We start from the raw sequence: 20,895 nt of genomic DNA, 5'->3' as shown, positions 1-20,895 counted from the left end.
GGGAGGTGGGGAGGGAGTTGAGGAGGGGGGTGGGGGGGAATCCAACTGAAACAAACAAAAAAGAAAAACACAAATAAGCATTAAATTTTAAGAGAGAAGCCTACAAGAAGCCATATCCTAGCACTCAGGAAACTGGGGCAGGAAGACTGCCAGAGAGGTTAACCTGTAAAAGAAGAGGGGAGGGGAAGATGTGGTGGTTTGAATGAGACTGTTCTCCACAAGCTCCTATGTTCAAATACTTGGTCCTCAGCTGGTAGAACTGTTTGGGAAGGACTAGGAAGTTGTAGCCTTGTTGGAGGGGGTGTGTCACTGGGGACAGCTTCTGAGATTTCAAAGACTCAAGCCATTCCCAGTGTCTGTCTCTGTCTCTCCTCTCCTTCCCTCCCTCCAACTTTCAGATCAAGATGGAAGTTCCTAGCTACTGCTCCAGTGTCATGCCTACTCGCCTGCTGCCATGTTCCCTGAAATGATGGCCATGGACTCTAACCCTGTCCGGTGAGCCCCACATTAAACACTTTATTTTATAAGCTCTCTTGGTCTCTCTCTTCCTATCAATAGGAAAGTAAGAGAGAAGGAAAAGAATGAGAGGCAGGCAGATCTCCAGGACACCTAGGGCTACACAGGGATACCTGTGTCAAAGCTAAGAGAACAGAATGAACTTTGGAAAGTGGAGGAGGAGCGGCAGGGGTGCCGCGGCAGCAGCACCAGCAGCGGCGGCCATCACTCATGGTCTAACTTCAGAGTTTGCAAATCCTCATGAACTGAGACTTGTGACAGCAACTAGAAATTTTAAAGTTCAATACTACACATCACAGGTTCAATTATTATGATTAAGTCTCTGTAATATTAAATTCCTGTCATGGCTGGGCAGGGCAGTGAGTATACACCTGTATCCCAGCATTCAGAAGGCTTAGGTGTGGTGGTATTGTGTTCCCCAAAATATTGTGTACCTTAATAAACTTATCTGGGGTCAGAGAACAGACAAGCCACTAGTTAGGCAATGATAGCACACGCCTTTAATCCTAGCATTCCAGAGACAGAAATCCCTCTGGATCTCTGTGAGTTCAAGGCCACATTGGAAATAGCCAAGCATGGTGACACACGCCTTTAATCCCAGAAAGCCAGCCTTTAATCCCAGGGAGTGGTGGTAGAAAGCAGAAAGATATATAAGGCATGAGGACCAGAAACTAGAAGATTTTGGCTGGTTAAGCATTCGGCTGGTTAAGCTTTCAGGCTTTGGAGCAACACAGTTCAGCTGAGATTCATTGGGATGAGGACACAGAAGCTTCCAGTCTGAGGAAACAGGACCAGCTGAGGAATTGGCAAGGTGAGATAGCTGTGGCTTGTTCTGTCTCTCTGATCTACCAGCATGGACCCCAATAACTCGCCTTGGGTTTGATTTTATTAATAAGAACTTTTAAGATTCCTGCTACACTTAGGCAAGCAGACTGTAAATCCAAGGCTACCCTAGACCACACAAGATTATCTCAAATATAAAGTCAAAAGAATCCCTGCTGTTGTTTTGTGCTAGTCAGTACATATATACAATATAGACATATATACAATTAGGTCTACTCATTCAGTGCCCTGAACAAATACACTGTAGCACAACACACTATAAATTTCTGATTATGTTAAATTCAGATTTTAAAAACCTATTTTGTAATAAATACGCCACTAAAAATATTCACAATGGAACATCAACTGAAAAGTACATGCTAAAGGTCCTCAAGATGGCTCAGCGGGAAAGATAACTGTTCCCAAGCTGGCAACCTGAGTCCAATCCCAGAGAGCAGCAACTCCCACAAGCTGTCCTCTGACATCCACGCCCACACTCTGGCACAGTGCATGCAAACACACACGAAAGAGAAGTGTAGTAACAATTTCCATAGTACATTCTGGAGCTGGAGAGATGGTGCTGCATTTACAGTTTGTACTGCTCTTGTCTAGAACCAAACTGAATTAGTCCCCAACACCCAAGTCAGGTGGCTCCCAACTACCCATAACTCCAGCTCCAGGGGGATCTGACATCTCTGACTACCACAGGCAGCTGCACGTATGTGTACACATTCACATACAGACACATGTATGTACAAATAATTAAAAATAAAATAGGACTTTAAAAGCATATTCTTTTTTTAATTTATTTATTTGGTTTTTCTTTTTTTTTTTTTTTTTTTTGGCTTTTCGAGACAGGGATTCTCTGTGTAGCATTGCACATTTCCTGGAACTCACTCTATAGACCAGGATGGCCTCGAACCCACAGAGATCCACCTGCCTCTGCCTCCTGAGTGCTGGGATTAGAGGCGTGCGCCACTACTGCCCAGCCTAAAAGTATATTCTTAAAAAGAAATAAAATTCAGCTTTACTCAGTATGACTAAGAAATAATGTTTAATTTTATGAAGCTACAATTTTCCTGATAAATGAACACTTGGCACAAAGAGTCACTCTGTATCCACTTCCTACGATAATGCCAGTAACCAGGACATCCAATTTGGAGTTCCTGTGAAGCCAATGAGTGGGCAGAACACAACTAGAGCCAAGATGGGGAGCACATGGGATTTAGTCTCTGAAAAAAAAAAAAAAAGCAGAGGAGGAAGGAAGGGGTAAGCCATCTGTCACAAGAGCGGTAACATACCACCTCAATCTAGGCACTCACATTTTGGATTGTAATTATAGCTGTCTGTTGTAATGGCCATCAGTTTTTAAATTTACTCATGTTAAATTATGAATGGAATGGACAAGGAAGAGAACAACAACAATGTAACCCTATCTATTAAAAAGAACAACAGTCTAGAAGCAAAGAGGAGAGGAGGGCGGGGAAGGGGGAGGAGGGCAGGAGCTAAAGATCAGAGTCAAGCATGCTGCCTCAAGCCTGCAATGCCAGCATCCAAACGCAGAGGCAAGAGGATTGGATGGGCTAGGGACCATCTTGGGCTAAAGTGTATGGTCCTGCCTCACAAAAAAACAAAAAACGAGAGAGAGAGAGAGAGAGAGAGAGAGAGAGAGAGAGAGAGAGAGAGAGAGAGAGAGAGAGGAGAGAGAGAGAGAGAGAGAGAGAGAGAGAGAGACAGAGAGAGACAGAGAGAGACAGAGAGAGACAGAGAGAGAGAGAGACAGAGAGAGAGAGAGAGAGAGAGAGATATGAAAGATCAGAAATCTGCTGACACAAATTCAATTTCTTCTGATCAGTTTTACACATGCATTGTGTTTCAAGCCTGTAAGCAAGTTCTAAATTTTTCAAAATTATTTAGTAAATCAACTTCCCAAGTAGAAGGGTAAAAATGAGCCCACAAATCAAAAAACCAACTTCAACACTATCTCAGTAGCCCCATCTACATCTGTATCTAAGCCCTTCTCTGGTTTTTCAACTTTAAAAAGGTAAAAATCATTGGGCAATAAAGTGAACATCAATTGCTATTGTTCTTTTTTTGTTCTTTGAGACAGGGTCTGGCTATGCATCCCTGAGCAGCTGGGTTCTCACTATGAAGCCCAGATTAACTGTATAGCTGCAACAGTCTTCCTGCCTCAGCCTTCCAACTACCACCACACCTGCCCTAGCTCCTATTACTTTTAAATCGCAAAATACAGTACTTTAATACAGAAAGCATGAAGCCATTAGTCCTCTAGTTCTTTTTTATGTGTATCAGTGTTTTGCCTGAATGTAGGATTATATACCACATGCGTGCCTGGTGCCCATGGTGGTCAGAAGAGGGTGTTGGAAACCCTAGAACTGGAGGTAGGGATAGTGAACCACCACATGAGCAATGAGAACTGAACCAGGTCCTCTGGAAGAGCAGCAAGTGCTTTTCCCCACTGAGACATCTCTCCACCTTCCGAAGACCTCTTTTAATTTAAATCAGCAATGTATGCAGTATCTAGAATGTAAGAAAGCCACCTTTAACACATTATTTAAGCTGGACACAGTGGCATTCATGTGCAATCTAAAGGCTGGGGCAGGAAGATCTGCTGTGGGATGTCCTGTGTGCTGTGAATGTATGTTGCTATGATTGATTGATAAATAAAACGCTGATTGGCCAGTAGCCAGGCAGGAAGGATAGTGTAGGCGGGATAAGGAGAGAGAATGCTGAGTGAAAGAAGGTTGAGGCAGAGAGATGCTGCCAGCCGCCGCCGCCATGGGGAGCAAGATGTAAAGTACCAGTAAGCCACAAGCCATGTGGCAAGGTATAGATTTATAGAAATGAGTTAATTTAAGATATAAGAACTAGATATCAAGAAGCCTGAGCCATTAGGCCAAACAGTTTAAATAATATAAGCATCTTGTGTGTTTACTTGGGGGATGCTAGTGGGAGAGATTTGCCCTGACTGCCAGTAGGCTGGGACACAGGAAAACTCCAGCTACAAAGATCTCAAGTTCAAAGATCATCCTAGGCTCTACAGTGAGATGCCAAAAGTAAAAATAAAAATAATTTTAAAGCATTTTTGTAAAATATAAGTCATTATGAATTCTCATTTATTTGTAAATATCCTTTCATTCAAGCAGTGTTTGAAAGCTGCTTTCCTCCCTGAAAGCCTTATTTTCTCAAAGTAAAAAAGGCGGGCCAGTAAGATGGCTGAGTGGATGATGGTGCTTGGTGCCAAACCTAATGAGCTGAGTAAGATCCCAGCACCCACATGATGAAAAGAATTGACTCCTAAGTTGTCCTCTAACTTCCACATAAGCACCACAGCACACACACGCTCACACAAATGCACACACATACACACCACAAAATGTATTCAGTCTGTTGCACAGACTCACTTGTGTTCACTACTGTACTGGCTCTCTTGTGCAGATCCTGTTTCTTCTGTTGCATGCATTTCTCCCTCTGTGGGCACTGATTCACATTCCTACACAACACTGTGAAATTCACTGCTTACAGTGAGTCTGCGGTCAATAATAGGACTGTCTTGTTGAAGGAACTGTTTTGAACAAATAAATATACTAACAAAATTAAAAATTTTAATTAATCAATAAACCAGTAAATAATTAAATATGTAAAAAAAAATTAAGAGAAATAGAGATTTGTTTGCTAGTGCTATCTAAATATCCAGTTACTAGTAACCTAATTTTTTTCCCTTCAGACTTGGTACACAAAGAATACATATTTTATGAAAACAAGAATTATTAAAAAGAATCACATTTAAAATTTTTATTTTTTGATCACTTCTGTATTTCATTTTTGTTTTGTTTTGTTTTGTTGAAACAGTGTATCTCTGTTTAACTCTTGAGTGGCTCTGCCAATCCTGGAACTCACTACGTAGACCAGGCTGGCCTTGAACTCACAAGAGATCCACCTGCCTCTGGCTCCGCAGTGCTGGGTTCAAAGGCCTGTGCCACCACTCCTGGCTTCTGTATGTATTTCAATAAATGTTTTTAGTTTAAGTTGATGACTTGAGAGACATATCTATACTCCTTTAAAACAATATAATATGTTAATTTATGAGGAGGGTGAATAACAGAAGTTACCTTCCCCAAAATTGATAGTTAATGTATTATCCTAATGATATAAAAACTGAAGTCTTTCATGGTTGAGAAATTATATACTTATTGTTCAAAAGTTCAGTAAGTAGAACATCACCAAGTACAACAGCTCAATCAACAAACCTCTGGGGAAAACCCATGGAATCTAACAAAAATAAACGGAATGTTCACACATCATGAGGTAATGAATGTTGAATTCAATTCTTCAGGGGTAACTGTGAGCAACCACAATAGACAGATACTTTCCTTTCTTCTTTTTCTAAAACAGTCAGTGTGGAAGTGAAGAAATGTTAGGTGTCATGAGACTACACAGCGCTGTGGAGGCACAGATTCTGGACTAGAATTCTGTCTCCGGCACTTGTCGGTATCGCCTTGGACAGTCCACTTGGACAGTACTGTTCAATAAATTAACAGTAGACACTACCTATCTCATACAGAGCACATAAAACAGGGCCTGTTTCTTTGTGAACACTACACAGCGCATTAATCCTATTGTCTACACCATGTCAACAAGCATGCTCTGTGAAGGTCACTCGCACACTACCAGCTTCCTGTAAAAGCACAGACAATGCATGAATAAGCACAACTGTTATAATAAAGTTTTGGAGACACTCAATTTTCATACAATATTTGTGTCACAAATTTTATTTTTCAGCCAATTAAACATAAAACCAATTCTTAGTTTGCAGGAAGTACAAACTGGGATGAGTATAATCTGATGGATTCCTAGTATATATCAATGCTTCTCAAAGCTAGTCCACAGCCAAATTCCCATCAAGCCATCAGAAAATTGCCACTGTAATTTTAATTGCATTTATTTATTATATTATTTATTATGTGTACGACAGAAAGGGAGGGGGCAGGAAGAGAGAGGGACAAGGAGAAGGAGACGTAAAGAGAATCAACCAGCTCATTCATGGCACACCAGCCATTGGAGTCGGAGGAAATCTTGTAGGAGTCCATTCTTTTCCTTTCCCCATTTCCCCAGAGGCCACAGGGATGGACTTGAGTCACCAAACTCTGCAGCAAGTCCTTTACTCACGAGCCACATAGAACCAACTCCCCCAAGATGCCCTCTGACTTCCACATGCACACCGTGCACACCATGGCATATAGGTACATACCAAGAGGATATACAAGTGTGTATTTTTAAAGATGTTCCATCAAGTCTGGGAATCGTTAATCTAATACTCTCTGCCTGATTAAAACAAGTAAAGTGGGGCTGGAGAGATGGTTCAGCAATTAAGAGCACACACGGTTCTTCCAGAGGACCAGTTAAATATATAAATCAGGTGTTTCACAACTCCTGTAACTCTAACTCTGTGGCCTCTGGGGACTCCAGGACTAATGTGCACATACCTACACACACAGACACACACAGACACACACACACACACACACACACACACACAATCTTTAAAAAAAGAAAAAGCACTGACATGTGACAATGACCCCTGCTGATGGAGAGCAACCACTTAAACTACTCAAATTACATTTCAAACATCTCAACAGATCCCTATCCTCTCAACTCCTTCTCTCAATGTGAACCCTCTGTAGTGAGGGATCCTATCATACTCCTAATTCTATTCTTGGAATATCATCTTCAATTAAAATATGGATGACTCTTAATGCGGTCTCTGCACTTAATGAGTACTTTTTAAAACTTCTTAATAAATCTGTGTGCATAAGACAAAGTCTGTGTAAGACTTAGTGACCCCACCTATAATCTCTTCTAGCTTTCCAATTCCCTGGCACCTCCCCATCAGGACCATGTCACTGAAGAATGAACTGCTGGTCCAGGTCAATCAGAAGCAACCCACTAGAGGTTCACAAACTCTCCCTGATGTCTTGCTGACAAATATTTTAATTTTTTAAATTTATTTTTCTTATTTTTTTGTGTATGGGTATTCTGATTACATGATTATATATATACCACATGTATGCTGAGTACCTATGGAGGCCAGACAAAGATATTGTATCCCTTGGAACTAGAGTTAGGGATGGTTGTGAGCCACTATGTGGGTGCTGGGAGCAGAACCCAGGGCCTATGCAAGAGCAACAGGTGCTCTTAACCACTGGGTCATCTCTCCAGCCCCAATAAATATTTTAAACACACACCAACATTTCACTCTGTTGTGCTTAAATGAAAATATCAAAATCACACTTTAGTTGGCTTTGTAACCAGAGAAATATCTGTTGCTAACCAGAAGTGAGACCTACAAAAAAATCCAGATGTCCCTCTGTTGATTTTCAGTTCATCTATAAATGTCAACAGTATCACTTACCTACAGGACTACTGTGAAGATTAGAAATAATACACCCACTCAACAAGAGGAATCTATGCCTAGTACTAGAAACCCATCCAACCATCCAGAGCTAGTGAGGTCATGGATCTTAGAGGTGAATCTACAACTACCATTTTATTAAGCTAGCAAATTACTAGTTACATTTTAAATATTTAACCTTATACCCACAGGTAAGTGTGGTTCTCACCCCTCATCACAGAAGTTTATCTTTGCAACAGACAAGACTATTACAGCAAACCACAACCAATCCAAAATGCACAGAATGAGATCCTGTGGTGTCCTGTCCCAGCTGCTCTATCTACAACACAATTCCTGCATCTAAGGCTCTGGGATCATGGAGGAAATGGGAACAGAAAAACTCAAAAGAGAGACAAACAGGGAGTTTGCTGTGAGGCTGTATCTCCTAGAAATATCAGAGCCTACACACATTAAGTTTCATCAACATGGCTCCTAAACAAGATCTGAACAATGACAACACCAATGAGCATGCTAACATCAAAGAGGGGAAGCTTTGGGGATCTCAATCCTTAACAGAGCATTACAGACAACGGGGAATGCAGAGACTAGAAGAAATGGTCTCCATCAGGGAAGGGCCCTCCAACTGGGTATCCAGTATCAAGTGGTCAGCTCTGAGATCATAAACATACAGGTGACATTATATGCACTGAGCAGGTTGCATATAGGGAGAACTAAAGAAAGAGGCCATGATTTGAGAGAGAGCAAGGGGAAGGTGTATGGGAGGGGTTGGAGGGAAGGAAAGGGGGAAATGCAATTATATAATTTCAAAAAATTTAAAGAATGTAAAGAAAAGCATCTAGAGAGGCAGGAGTCACCTGGTAATGAGCCTGTCAAGCAAGCACCAGATCCTGAGTCTGAATTCCCAAGCATTCATAAAAAGCTGGGCATAGGACGGGGGTTGGGGGGTGGGTTGGGAGGTTGGTTTGTAGGCAGACAAGTGGATCCCTGGAGCTTATTGGCCAGAGAGGCTACCTGAATAGATGAACTAGGTCCAATGAAACACCCTACTGCAATCAAATAAGGTGGAAGGGCCAGAGATGGCTCAGCAGAGAAGGGCATGTGCTACCACGCCTAAAGTTCATTCCCCAGAACGCACATGGTAGAAAAAGAGAACAAATTCCTACAAGTTATCCTCTAGCTACCACACATGCACTGTGTCATGTGCCAACCACCCCCCAAATAAATAAATAAATAAATAAATAAATAAATAAAAACTTAAAAATAAAGTGGAAAACAACTGACAAAGACACCCAATGTCAATCTTTCATCTCCACATAAAAGCCACATACATGTGCAAGTCCACACATTCATACACCACACACACACCAAAACAAAAAGTATTTACTGTGGTATCCACAAGTGCTCTATAACAGTGATTAGTAGCATCTGAAATACTTATTAACACTCAGACACATATTTGGCAACAGTACCATTACAAGAACATTTTCATGGACAGAACTATTGCAGAATACATAAAAATCAAGATGTGTCAACATGTAATGCCAGTTTTAATGTAAATGAAACAAATAATTAAAATGTGAACATAGTGTTATGCATTTATACAAAGTTTCAGCAAAATTTTTAGTTCAAGGTTTAAAAAGAGTGGAAAACCGAAGTTTAAAATAGCAGAGTGAGTAAATTTAAGCACTAAATGCTGACTACACTAAAGAGATCTCCATGGCCTTTAGGAGGTTAAGTTTTCTTCACACAAGAACACATAGTTAAAATTACTGGCAGTGTTTTGTTCTAAATAACCAGCCAGAAACTCCTTACTACAGGAGTGGCGAGACAGTAGATCATGACACACACTCAGGGCAGGGGGAAAAATTCAAGCGGTATTACATTCCTTTTGGGAAAGCACTTTATAATTCACTGATGAGTCATTATGGAAATAAAAATGTTAAATAATGAACATCACTGTAACTGAAAACCCTGCAAACTAATTACCCTACTCAAAGTTTCTGGTAACTCCTTCAGGAATATTAAGGCTGATTTGCTATCCACGTTAGTTATCTACAATGTTTATTACACATTGTGACCCACTTTCTTAAAGGCCTTACATGTCCCGTGCGATTGATGGCTTTCTTGTAGTAGCAGACTATAATGTACATTTATACTTGAAAAATACATAAAATTTACATTCATGTAATATTTAACTTTTCAATCAACTAAAACATTTATTGAATATTTATGTCAGACAGTCTTGCCCATGCTTTTTGTTTTGTTTTCTGAGACAGGGTCTCACTATGTAGACCACACTGGCCTCCAACTCAGAAACCCACCTGTCTCTGCCTCCCAAGTAGGGGGATTAAAGGCACACGACACCACACCCAGCCTCTTATCCACAATTTTACACATACTATTTCCTTTAATCTCGCTTAAACATTGCAACAATTGAAAGTTTATTGTCCTCACCAGGTGGTGGTGGCGCATACCTTTAATCCCAGCACTTGGGAGGCAGAGCCAGGCAGATCTCTGTGAGTTCGAGGCCGGCCTGGTCTACAGGGTGAGTTCCAGGAAAGGCGCAAAGCTACACAGAGAACACCAAAAAAGAAAAAAAGAAACTACCACGTGATATGTATAGATCAAAACTGCTTATTGTTGTTTGGGTGTGTTTCAACTGTGCAGAGCCTAAACCAAGGTGATGCTTTACCATTGAGTACATTCCCAATACCTAAAGCTGGATTATGATTATGATTGTATGACTTATGATTGATTATATGGTTATAGTTTATGACTCAGTAAATTTGAATTATATGCTTAATCTCACCATATTTAATGATATACAAGGTATATTTCAATAAATGTACTACTTGTTGAATTCTGAATTTTCTTAAAAATCCTCAATTATAAACTGGACAGTGGTGGTGACGTATGCCTGTAATCCCAGAAGAGGCAGGCACATCTCTGACAGTTTGAGGTCAGCCTGGTCTACAGAGTGAGTTCCAGGACAGCCAGAGCTACACAGAGACACCCTGTCTCAAGAGACAAAGACAAAGCAAACCCTCAACTATCCAAAGCCACTGTCCTTTCTGATTACCTATTTGTGTGAGGTCTAATTAATTTTCTTCATCTACTTCAAGACAAACTGCCAGACACTGAAGAAATAAACATGAGCTATCAGACACAGTTTGAACATTTAAAAAAATGTTAGTTACATTTTTAAAATGTTACTTATACTAACATTTAAAGGTGTAATTATTATTCTTTTTTTTATAAAACATTTTATGATTTCCCACTTAGCAAAACAAAAATGGTGTATGACTGACAATATATAGTTTGTCTGTTTTGTCTTTTGGGTTTTTTTGGACAGGGTTTCTCTCTGTAAGAGCTCTGGCTGATCTGAAACTTGCCACTACACCCAGTTTAAAGAAAAATTTTCAATGAACATTAGTGCAAATAACAAAGATAAGTGAAAGTATTTAATCTGTATTAAGGATTAACTCCCCAATTTCAGACAGGGGGGGGGAGAGTATTTTTAGAGATGCACACGACAGCATAAAATTGGTTCATAAGAGCATTTCTAATTTTGTCTGTAGAGGAAGAACAGAACATTTCCAATACAAAACTGTTTCTTCACTGAAAGCACATTTTCTGCAATATTTCTTGTTTTCAGAAATTTCCTCCTAGTTCATCATACAAACAAACTCCAATGTACTTGTTAACTAGAATGGAAGACTAGGAGAGATCACCACAGACACAAAGACTTAACTTTTTTTAGTGCACAGTGATTTTCAGAAAGTTCAGAGATTGTCAAATTATCTGCCCTCAAAGAAAAATACCATAATTTATTGAACCAAAACAGAAAAACTATCTGGATGAAAAAATCCATGTAAAGCCCTGCCATCTAACAGTTTCTCCCTTCCTGGCACTGCTCTGGTAAACAAGCATACGCCAGCCTCTACTTCTGAACGTCTAGTAAATTCCCCAACATTAACATGCACACATTATAATATTCACATCCAAGGACCCATTGGTCACATTATGACCGATATGCAAACACTGAACTAAATTCTAACCAGTAATGCCACAGACACGGGCCTCTTGCTCTTAGTCCCTGTCCGAGTCATTCTTCAGAGCCGTCTCACAAACGTTGACCTCCTCTCCCAGAGGTCCCTGTCATCTTCCCTCCTGTCACCTCCGCTGCTCTAGAACAGCATGTATGTCAGTCACCCCACTGTCCAACAACTCCCTAGGCCAAATTACTACAAGCGTCTTCAAATTCTTCTTCCAAACAAAGAAATAATATTTCCAAGGGTAAACTCAATTATATCTCAATAAAGCTGGGGGTGAGGGGGGGGGGGCAAGGTGACTCAACAAGTGAAGGCAGCTGCCACAAAACCTGTTGACCTAGGCTCAATTCCTAAGACCCAGATGGGGGAAATAAGAGTGCGGAGGCCCACAGAGCCTCCCTAGTGAGACCTTACTCAAGGTCGGAGAATCTGAGTTTGCTTTACCCAGCAGGTCTGCATAAGGGGTTGACGTGGCCACAGGCGTGCTTACCAGGTGTTTTGAAGGGTCTACACTTGGCTGAACGTTGTGTTTTGATCTTGAAAGGGGGAGGTCTTTTGCCTCTCCCCTTGGCAGTGTATAAAAAGCCCTTTAGAATAAACCTCGAGGCAACTGGGTACTGACGCAGGAGGGCCCTCCAGAAGCTCTCATGTGTCTCTGTCTTTCTTATCGTCCCTTTCTATCTTTCTATCTATCATTTCCTCATTCCTCTCGCCTCCCTACAAGAACCATTTGACAGGTCAGAGGTGGACTCCAGCAGACTCCCACATAAGAGAACCAATTCCTTCAAGTGTCCTCTGCCTTTTACACACATGTTGTGGCATGTGTGTGCCCATATACACACATGTACACAAAAAGAAAATAGCAAAATTAAAATTTTAATGTTAAAAAAGTTTTAAGAGGAGGTAGGGAGGAAAGAAAAGAGGTAAGTGGGTGTAGAATGAGGCAAACTTCTATTTATTCACAAGTATCCTTTTATTTCACTCACACTTAATAACAGAATGACTTAAAGAATGTGGACAGCCGTCAAAGAGCTATCTAGCCCCCACTGGCCATGGACTGATTCCTCTATCAAATAGATAACACTTTCTAAGAAAATACATTACAGAGACTGCCCACAGGTGAGAGTAAAACATGACAGGAACAGATGCCTTCTACAAAGGTGAAATGTCTGATCTGGCAGAACAGTACAGATGGACTACAAGAGGTGAAGAACTGCACTAATCTTCAATCCCAAGCGGTTCTTCTGGCACTTGACACTCTGAGAGGCAGGGCGACAATGCACACAGGGACAACCTGACTCAAACGTTTTCAGATCTAGGATTTGAAGTGAAACCATTTAATGATCCCAAAGCACTACAACCAAAATCATGAGGTAGATGCTGATGGCTTCCTGTGTCTTTCTGAGTCATGGCGGAGGCAACCAACCATATTTACACATATGATGCCAAAACTGAAATTCAAACATTGACTGGTTTGTTCAAAGGAGACCAGTGCAAAACCTGGTCGGAGAAGCCAGGATGATGTGCCCAGTGGTTCCTCCAGATGTGGTGAGTCAGCAGAAAGACAGGCTGGACAACAGGGTAGCATGGGTATGCTACTGCTTCAGTGTACATGCCCCTCCTGGGGCAGACTTCCTCACAGTGTTACTCTGTTGCAGAAGGGTATTTCTCTCACCTAGAAACTGTGAATGGCGCCTGGTACATTCAGGATTTGTGTGAGATTCTGACTAGGACAGCAGCTCCTCAGAGTTCAAGGTGCTGCTCACACTGAAGTTCAGTGCTGCATGGACTTCTGCAAGGACCCAGGTACAACCAGCTCTGCCTCAATGCTAAGAGGCTGCATTTCTGTCCCTAATCTAGTAAGTAAAGCCATCTGTCTTATCTACATATATTTCACACATATTTCCCTTTCATACAGCTGTCAGTCCATTGAAGCCTTTGATCTATCAATGTAAAATTCTTTTCTTTTTTGTTTGGGGTTTTTTTGTTTTCGAGACAGGGTTTGGAGCTTTTCCTGGAGCTTTTCCTACATCACCTGGCTGTAAAACGTTTTAAGGTTTAAAATGCCATAGCAACGCTGGATGGTGGTGGTACATTCCTTTAAACCCGGCACTCGGGAGGCAGAGGTAGGCAGATAGATCTCTATGAGTTTGAGGCCAGCCTAGGCCACAGAGCGAGATCCAGGACAGGCACCAAAACAACACAGAAAAACCCTGTCTCGAAAAACTAACTAAATAAATAAATAAAGATAAAATGCCATAGACAAAATGCTGTTTTGTATTTGTTAATTTTTAAACATGTTGGACAAGGTGAAAGGGCTAAAAAACAGAAATCCTCAGGAAACTATGCATAAATGTCTACTAGTATTTATTACATTTTTAATAAACTGCAAGATTACCCAAAATACCAGCTAGTTTGCCTTACATTTTGTGACATTATTTACACATTGTATAATGTTTTTTAACTATAATTAAAGTATTTTGTGTATGAACTTAACTCCCACTTTGGAAAAAAAAATAAATGAACCTTAAAGAATTTTGGTTTTGTGTTTTTTCAAGACAGGGTTTCTGTTTAGCCCTAGCTATCCTGGAACTCACTCTGTAGACCAGGCTGGCCTCGAACTCAGATCTGCCTGCCTCTATCTCCCCAGTGCTGGGATTAAAGGTGCCCAGCTAAGACTTTTTTAAAAGAAAATACATTTCTCCAAGAACTCAAAATCTAAAACCCATATATTTGCACTAATTTACCTAGTGTTAGAGCTAAAAATAATCAATAAAAATAACATGAAAGAAAAGAACAATCTCTCTTCAGCCACCGTTTATGTAAACCACAGCTTGTAGAGCCCTCCAACACACCTATGGACACCACCCATAAAGGGATGTCAGGTTCCAGGCACAGGATGACTTTGAAAAGTAAAATGAAACTATAACTTCCCTGATCAACATTACTACAACTGGAGCCACAAGATGGTTCAGCAAATAAGAACACTTGCCAACAAGACTGATAACCTGGGGAACAGAGAGATGGTTCAGTGGTTAAGAGCACTTGTTGCTCTTGCAAAGGACCAAGATTCCATTCCCAGAACCCATAAAGATGGCTCAAAACATCTTTAACTCCAGTTCCCGGAATCCAATGACCTCTTCTGGTACCAGGTACACTTGCGGTGCGTGCATGCGTGCATGCGTGCGTAAAACATCCATACACACAAAATAAATCTTTAAAAAAAAAAAAAAAAGCCAACTTGAATTGAGCCCCTGGGATTCACAGAATGGAGGGTATCACTATAGCTAGGGCCGAGGAAGGTTCAGAGATGAAGGACTTGCTTACCAACCAAAGGCGGGCGGGCTCCCTGATCCTGAGTACCACAAAAACTAAGGATTACTCTAATGACTAAACGCATTTCCTGATTCTTTTGCGAAGAGAATAAAAAGTGAGTCTTCCAAATTATACTTAAGCTGCTGTTTTGAAAATTTATGATAAATTAGCAAATCCTTAACAACAATCCTGTTGTGCTGTAATGAAACCAGAAGTGGGTTGTAACTCAGTGGAATAGCGCCTGTCCAGCACAAACCAGGCCCTGGTACTCAATGCCCAGCAGAAAAATCAAAAGCCAGTGTAGTAAGGCCCAGTCTCAGAAAACTAAAGAACAAAAATTAAATTTTAAATTACACCATGGAATTGAAGAGGAGAAAGAACAGACTAAGAAACTTCAATTCTTTGGAAAATATCCTTAATTTCTTTACAAGTAAACCATATCGGATATTTATGCAACTTTTTTGAGTCACTGAATATTTTTCCCAATTATCCTGCTATATTCTAGGTAAGCAAATATAACTCTACAAGAAGAAATGTCTAATAGTTGTTTACATATTTCCATGCATGCAAAGGTCTAATAAATAAAATTAAAATCCTAGGCTAGGGGTATAGTCATGGTAGAGCATTTGTTTATCATGTAGAAGACCTTGGATTCAATCCTCAGCACCTCAATAGAAGAAAAGAAGCCTCAAATTCCAAAAAGAATATATATTCTTTGCAAAAAGAAAACATTAGGGCTATCAAGATGGCTCAGCAGGCAAAAGAATTCATCTCCAGATCCTGAGTGTGCCCATCAGAACCCCGTGAAAGAAGAAAACCAGCTCCCAAGAGCTGTACTCTGACCTCCATACATGCACCATGGCATATGCATGTCTGCACACACATGCACACAAAATTTAAGCAAAAAACAATCAAAAAATTGCCATCCTACAATATTAAACAGAATATTCTGTTCAAACAAAATTTCAGTGAAAGAACATTAAAATAATTATTTTGTGTATGTGTGCACATGTATGTGCAAAATATGTGAGTATGTAAGTATGCAAGCACATATACATGTGTTCATATAGAAGCTAAGGCTTGATGTCAGATGTCTTCCAGAATCACTCTCCAACTTATTTTTTGAGACTGCATCTCTCTTTAAACCTTGAGCTTGTGGATGCCACCAGACTAGCTGGGCAGCAAGCTGTCTCCTTCTCTGCTGGAATTACAGGTGCACATCAGCATATCCATCTGTTACATGGGATATGGGAATCAAACTCAGGTCCTCATACTTGTCTTTTACCAACTGAGCTTTCTCCTCTGCCATCAAATAAGCATCTAACTAAATTCAACATACAGAACTCTAACAAGGCATAATCAAGAAAGAAGTACAAGGTACTGCAGGGATAGTTCAGTGGTTAAGAGCACTGGCTACTCTGCTCTTTTAGAGGTCCTCAGTTCAATTCTCAGCAACCACATGGTGGCTTATAACCATGTCTAATGGGATCTGGTGCCCTCTTCTGATGTGCAGGCATACATGCAGACAAAACATGCATATACATAAATGAACAACCTTTTTTTTATTAATTCATTTATTTATTTTGTATACAGTGTGTCTGTGTGTCAGAAGAGGGCACCAGATCTCACTATTGATGGTTGTGAACCACCATGTGGTTGCTGGGAATTGAACTCAAGATCTCTGGAAGAGCAGCCAGTGCTCTTAACCTCTGAGCCATCTCTCCAGTCCAAACAACCCTTTTTTAAAAAGTGCAATAGGCCAGGCAGTGGTGGCACATTTCTTTAATCCCAGCACTTGGGAGGCAGAGGCAGGTGGATCTCTGTGAGTTCAAGGCCAGCCTGGTCTCCAAAGCGAGTTCCAGGAAAGGCACAAAGCTACACAGAGAAACCCTGTCTCGAAAAACCAAATAAATAAATAAATAAATAAAATAAAAAGTGCAATAGTTGATTATAATAAAATCTAGGCCGGGTGGTGGTGGCGCAAGCCTTTAATCCCAGGACTCAGGAAGCAGAGCAAGGCAGATCTCTCTGAGTCGAGGCCAGCCTGGTCTACAGAACAAGATCCAGAACAGGCACCAGAGCTACACAGAGAAACCCTGTCTTGGAAAAAAACTAAATAAATAAGTAAAATAAAATCTAAGATGTAATTTATCCAAAAGCTCTCACCAGTTCTGCAACTGCACAAAGCTCACAGGAAGATTTCATTCTTTTCCAGCAAGCTTACACTAAAGTCTCCCTTAGTCATAATTTAGAAGAAAAGGACTTTTCTGTCAAAATATATATGGATATACATAGATATACAACAGGTGTGCTTGTGCATGTGCACAACACACACACACACACACTCATTCCTAATTCTGCAATCACCAGCTATCTGAAAGTAACAAAAGGCGTCTGAGACATAAAAACATCTGAGAATTTTATTTTAGAAACAAGCTTCTATGAGAATGCCATAATAATGAACCAGGCACACCAAGCAATCCTAAGCAAATATGTTTTTATACTGATAGGATTCTGGACCCAGCTCAATCAGATCAAACATTTAAAATGACCCAAAATCCCCAACCTCAAACTGAAATACAGAAATGTATTTAATTGCTAGGAAGTCTAATAAAGCAGTCTTCTTTACAAATGAAAGCTGTCTGACCTCTGGGAGCTATGAAGAGGATAATGAAGGCACTATTTAATTAGGGGCCACTGCTAGCCGACTATAATCTATTAATTAGCATTCTCAGTCTCTGTATCTCACTGTACTGTCTTTAAAATTGCACCCTTTGTTTTTTGGACCAAAGTTACACAATTTTAGAACTCTGTGGTAATTACAGTGGTGCAGAAAGAATGTCTCTGCCAGCGCTGGTGTGCACTGGTGTTTAATTAGGCCCAGGGTGGACCCAGATAAGGCGGTGCTCACCCTCTTCAGCACATAATGGTTTTCTTGGCATGAAAAACCTGTGGACCATTTCTTTTCCAGAAAACTGGTAAGTACCCATAATTGTCTTCTCAAAAGATTAAATATTTTACCTTTAAATGTAGCATAATTAGAGAAAGGATACTGCACTCAATTTCTCTCCCAACCCCCATACTTTCCAAAGCATAGACATAAGAAAATATTTTATTTCAAAATCAAAAAAATATTCCAATTACTTTTTTCTTCAATAAAATAGACATTTCCAAGTCACTTGACAATAAAACTACCTTACTGGTCGTTATATTTTCAGCAAGGCACATTGATGAGTAGGTAACTCAATACTATCATTGGTTAACACCAAATCTGCTTTAAATTTATGTCCTGAGAGACAAAGAACCTACTCTTGAAGAGATCATCTTAGGCTGGTGGTGAGACAAGCTAACATAAATCTAAGCATTTAGGAGTAGAGGCAGAAGAGCTCCATGTCAGCCTAAGCTACATACTGAAGTGGGGGGGGGAGATCTGGACTGACTACTGAAACTTTTATTTACTCACTTTGGTAAACCAATGTTTTTTTTTTTTTATTAAGGTTACTTACAAGAAAATGTGTGACAGGTTACCGACAAGGGCAGAGATGACTCAAATGTAACTGTGTCACCAAAAAGTCCCTGGAGCACTCAGAACAATCTAAGGCAGCAAGTCAGGTCCAAGAATCTGCTAGCATATGCTAGGAAACTGCTCTTCCACTGAACTATGTGTGCAGTCCTGTTTGTTTGCTTTTAATTTTGAGACAAAGTCTCAATATATAACCCCAAGTTAGCCCTGAACTCACTATGTAGCCAAGGCAGTACTCAAAACATAGATTTTTGTTTGTTTGTTTGTTTGTTTGTTTTGAGACAGGGTTTCTCTGTGTAGCCCTGCCTGTCATGGAACTCACTCCGTAAGGTGGTCTCAGACTCACAGAGATCTGCCTGCCTCTGCCTCCTGAGTGCTGGGATTGAAGGCATATGCCACCACCACCTGGTTTAAGATTTTCTGTTTGTGTTAATTTACGTGTGTGAGTGTTTTGCTTGAACACACCTGTAGACCATGTATAGGACCAAATCTGAAAACACTGAGAAAGTAAAAACAGAATTCTAAAGTAAAAAGGATAAATAAAAAAATAAAGGAACGAAGATGGGGGAAATCTAAGACAGCAGAGAAAAGGGATGCCTCCTCTACCTGTAGACACGGCTTCAGCCCATAAAGATAAGTATACAAATGAACTAACCTGGTTCTCTTCCTGCACAACTCGGTACTGCTCCTTCCAAATGGTGATTTTGGAAGCTTCATCTTTTCTCAAGGCTCGCTCTTTCTTCAGCTCTGGGCTCCAGAAGGTCTTGATGCTATTCATCGAAGAACTTAATTTGCTTTCCTTTACTTCCACATCCTTCCTCAAAAGATCGTTTTCTCTTAATACTTCCTTCAGCTGTGTCTGCAGATCCATGATGGTGTTATCTCTTGCCTGACGAAGAGAGTGAGGTACAGTGGATGCCATACTAACAGGAGGGAGGTGATGTTCTCCAAATGCTATGGTATCGCTAGCAACCCCACTGCTTGCTATATTGGGGCTACTACCCATAGCAGTCATCCTAACACCGTAAGGCAGGCGTCCCCCAGAACGGCCAAGTGTCATAGTGCTTTTAGGTGTTTCTGAACCCACGTTTTCATGGTCACTTAGGTACATAGGGCCAGACGTAGCATAGGCAGCATTTAAGGACTGTATATTCTCCATGGAAAGGGTCTTCCCACTACCACCTCCAACGCTGTTTCCAGAACTCCCTCCTGTACTATTTGTTCGCCGATGACCTAAGCGAGGCGACCGTGGAAGCCTAGGTGATCGCCCAGGACTCTGGCTGCTTGGTTCCACTTTCCCTACTGATCGAGCGCTTCCATACATGGTTGCAGGGCGAACTCCGGCGCCAGAAATGGTGTAAAGCAGAAAACAACACAATTCCGTGAGGTTTCTCTATGGCTATAAAGTCAGCTTAAGGCCATCAGAAAGAGCAGGTCACCAGCTGTCCAATCTCGAAGAAATATCTTATGCCATATCTGTAATGAAAAGATCACACATTAAATCCCCAACAATAAATATTTCCCTTCTCAGAAATGTTCTATTACCTTTATTTGAGGAAGAACCTCCTTTCATTGAGTATTCTCACGGCTTTAAAATCAGATAACCCATAATGTTATGTTTTTCTAACTGAAAAAGGGAGAATATCAACTGATAATTACAAAGTGACATATCTGAATAAGAGAACTCAGACTATTATTCACGTAAGATCAATGTATAAATATCAACACTTGGATACATTATCAGAACTAATAAAAGAACTTAACATATTAGTCAGACATAAGATCAATATATAAATATTAATACTTCAACACGTTATCAGGACTAATAACAGCTAAATATACTAGAGTCCAATACAAGGTTAATATTTAAGTACCAATACTTTCATGTAAACTGGGAATGACCATTAGAAACTAGCTTTTACGGTTAGGAAGATGGATCAGTGGGTAAAGTGCTCACCATGCAAAGATGACAACCTGGGGTCACATCCCCAGAACCCAGTGAGCTATGTGCAATAGCAGGCACCTGAAATCCCACTGCTCCTATGGCGAGATGGGAGACAGAGAAAGGAAAATTCCCACAAGTTCAGGGGCCAGCTGAAGAACAAGACAACTTGTTTCAAACAAGGTGAAAGCCAGGATCAACACCTGAACTTGACCACCACCAACACTCAAACACATATCACACACACAGGGGGAGGGAGGGGAGAGAGAGAGAGACAGAGAAGAAAATGAGC

At 40.6% G+C, this 20,895-nt stretch overlaps 1 protein-coding gene and 1 pseudogene across 11 annotated transcripts in view; one reads left to right on the top strand and one right to left on the bottom strand.

Annotated features, from left to right (window-relative positions):
- The window catches only part of Erc1 (ELKS/RAB6-interacting/CAST family member 1), a 334,813-nt gene that overhangs the window by 287,539 nt on the left and 26,379 nt on the right, over positions 1–20,895 (bottom strand). For all 11 annotated transcript variants that reach the window (XM_028880482.2, XM_028880487.2, XM_028880483.2 and 8 more), the window contains exon 2: positions 19,317–20,137. In XM_028880482.2, the coding sequence (XP_028736315.1) occupies positions 19,317–19,985 (669 nt within the window). In that variant the 5' untranslated portion in view covers positions 19,986–20,137. The remainder of the gene's footprint in view (positions 1–19,316; positions 20,138–20,895) is intronic.
- LOC119087568 lies at positions 12,956–13,656 on the top strand (annotated as a pseudogene).

Source organism: Peromyscus leucopus, chromosome 3, assembly GCF_004664715.2.
Source record: "Peromyscus leucopus breed LL Stock chromosome 3, UCI_PerLeu_2.1, whole genome shotgun sequence".
NCBI classification, from domain to species: Eukaryota; Metazoa; Chordata; class Mammalia; order Rodentia; family Cricetidae; genus Peromyscus; species Peromyscus leucopus.
Note: the sequence above shows the minus strand (reverse complement) of the source record. Positions and strands in the feature narration are given on the sequence as shown.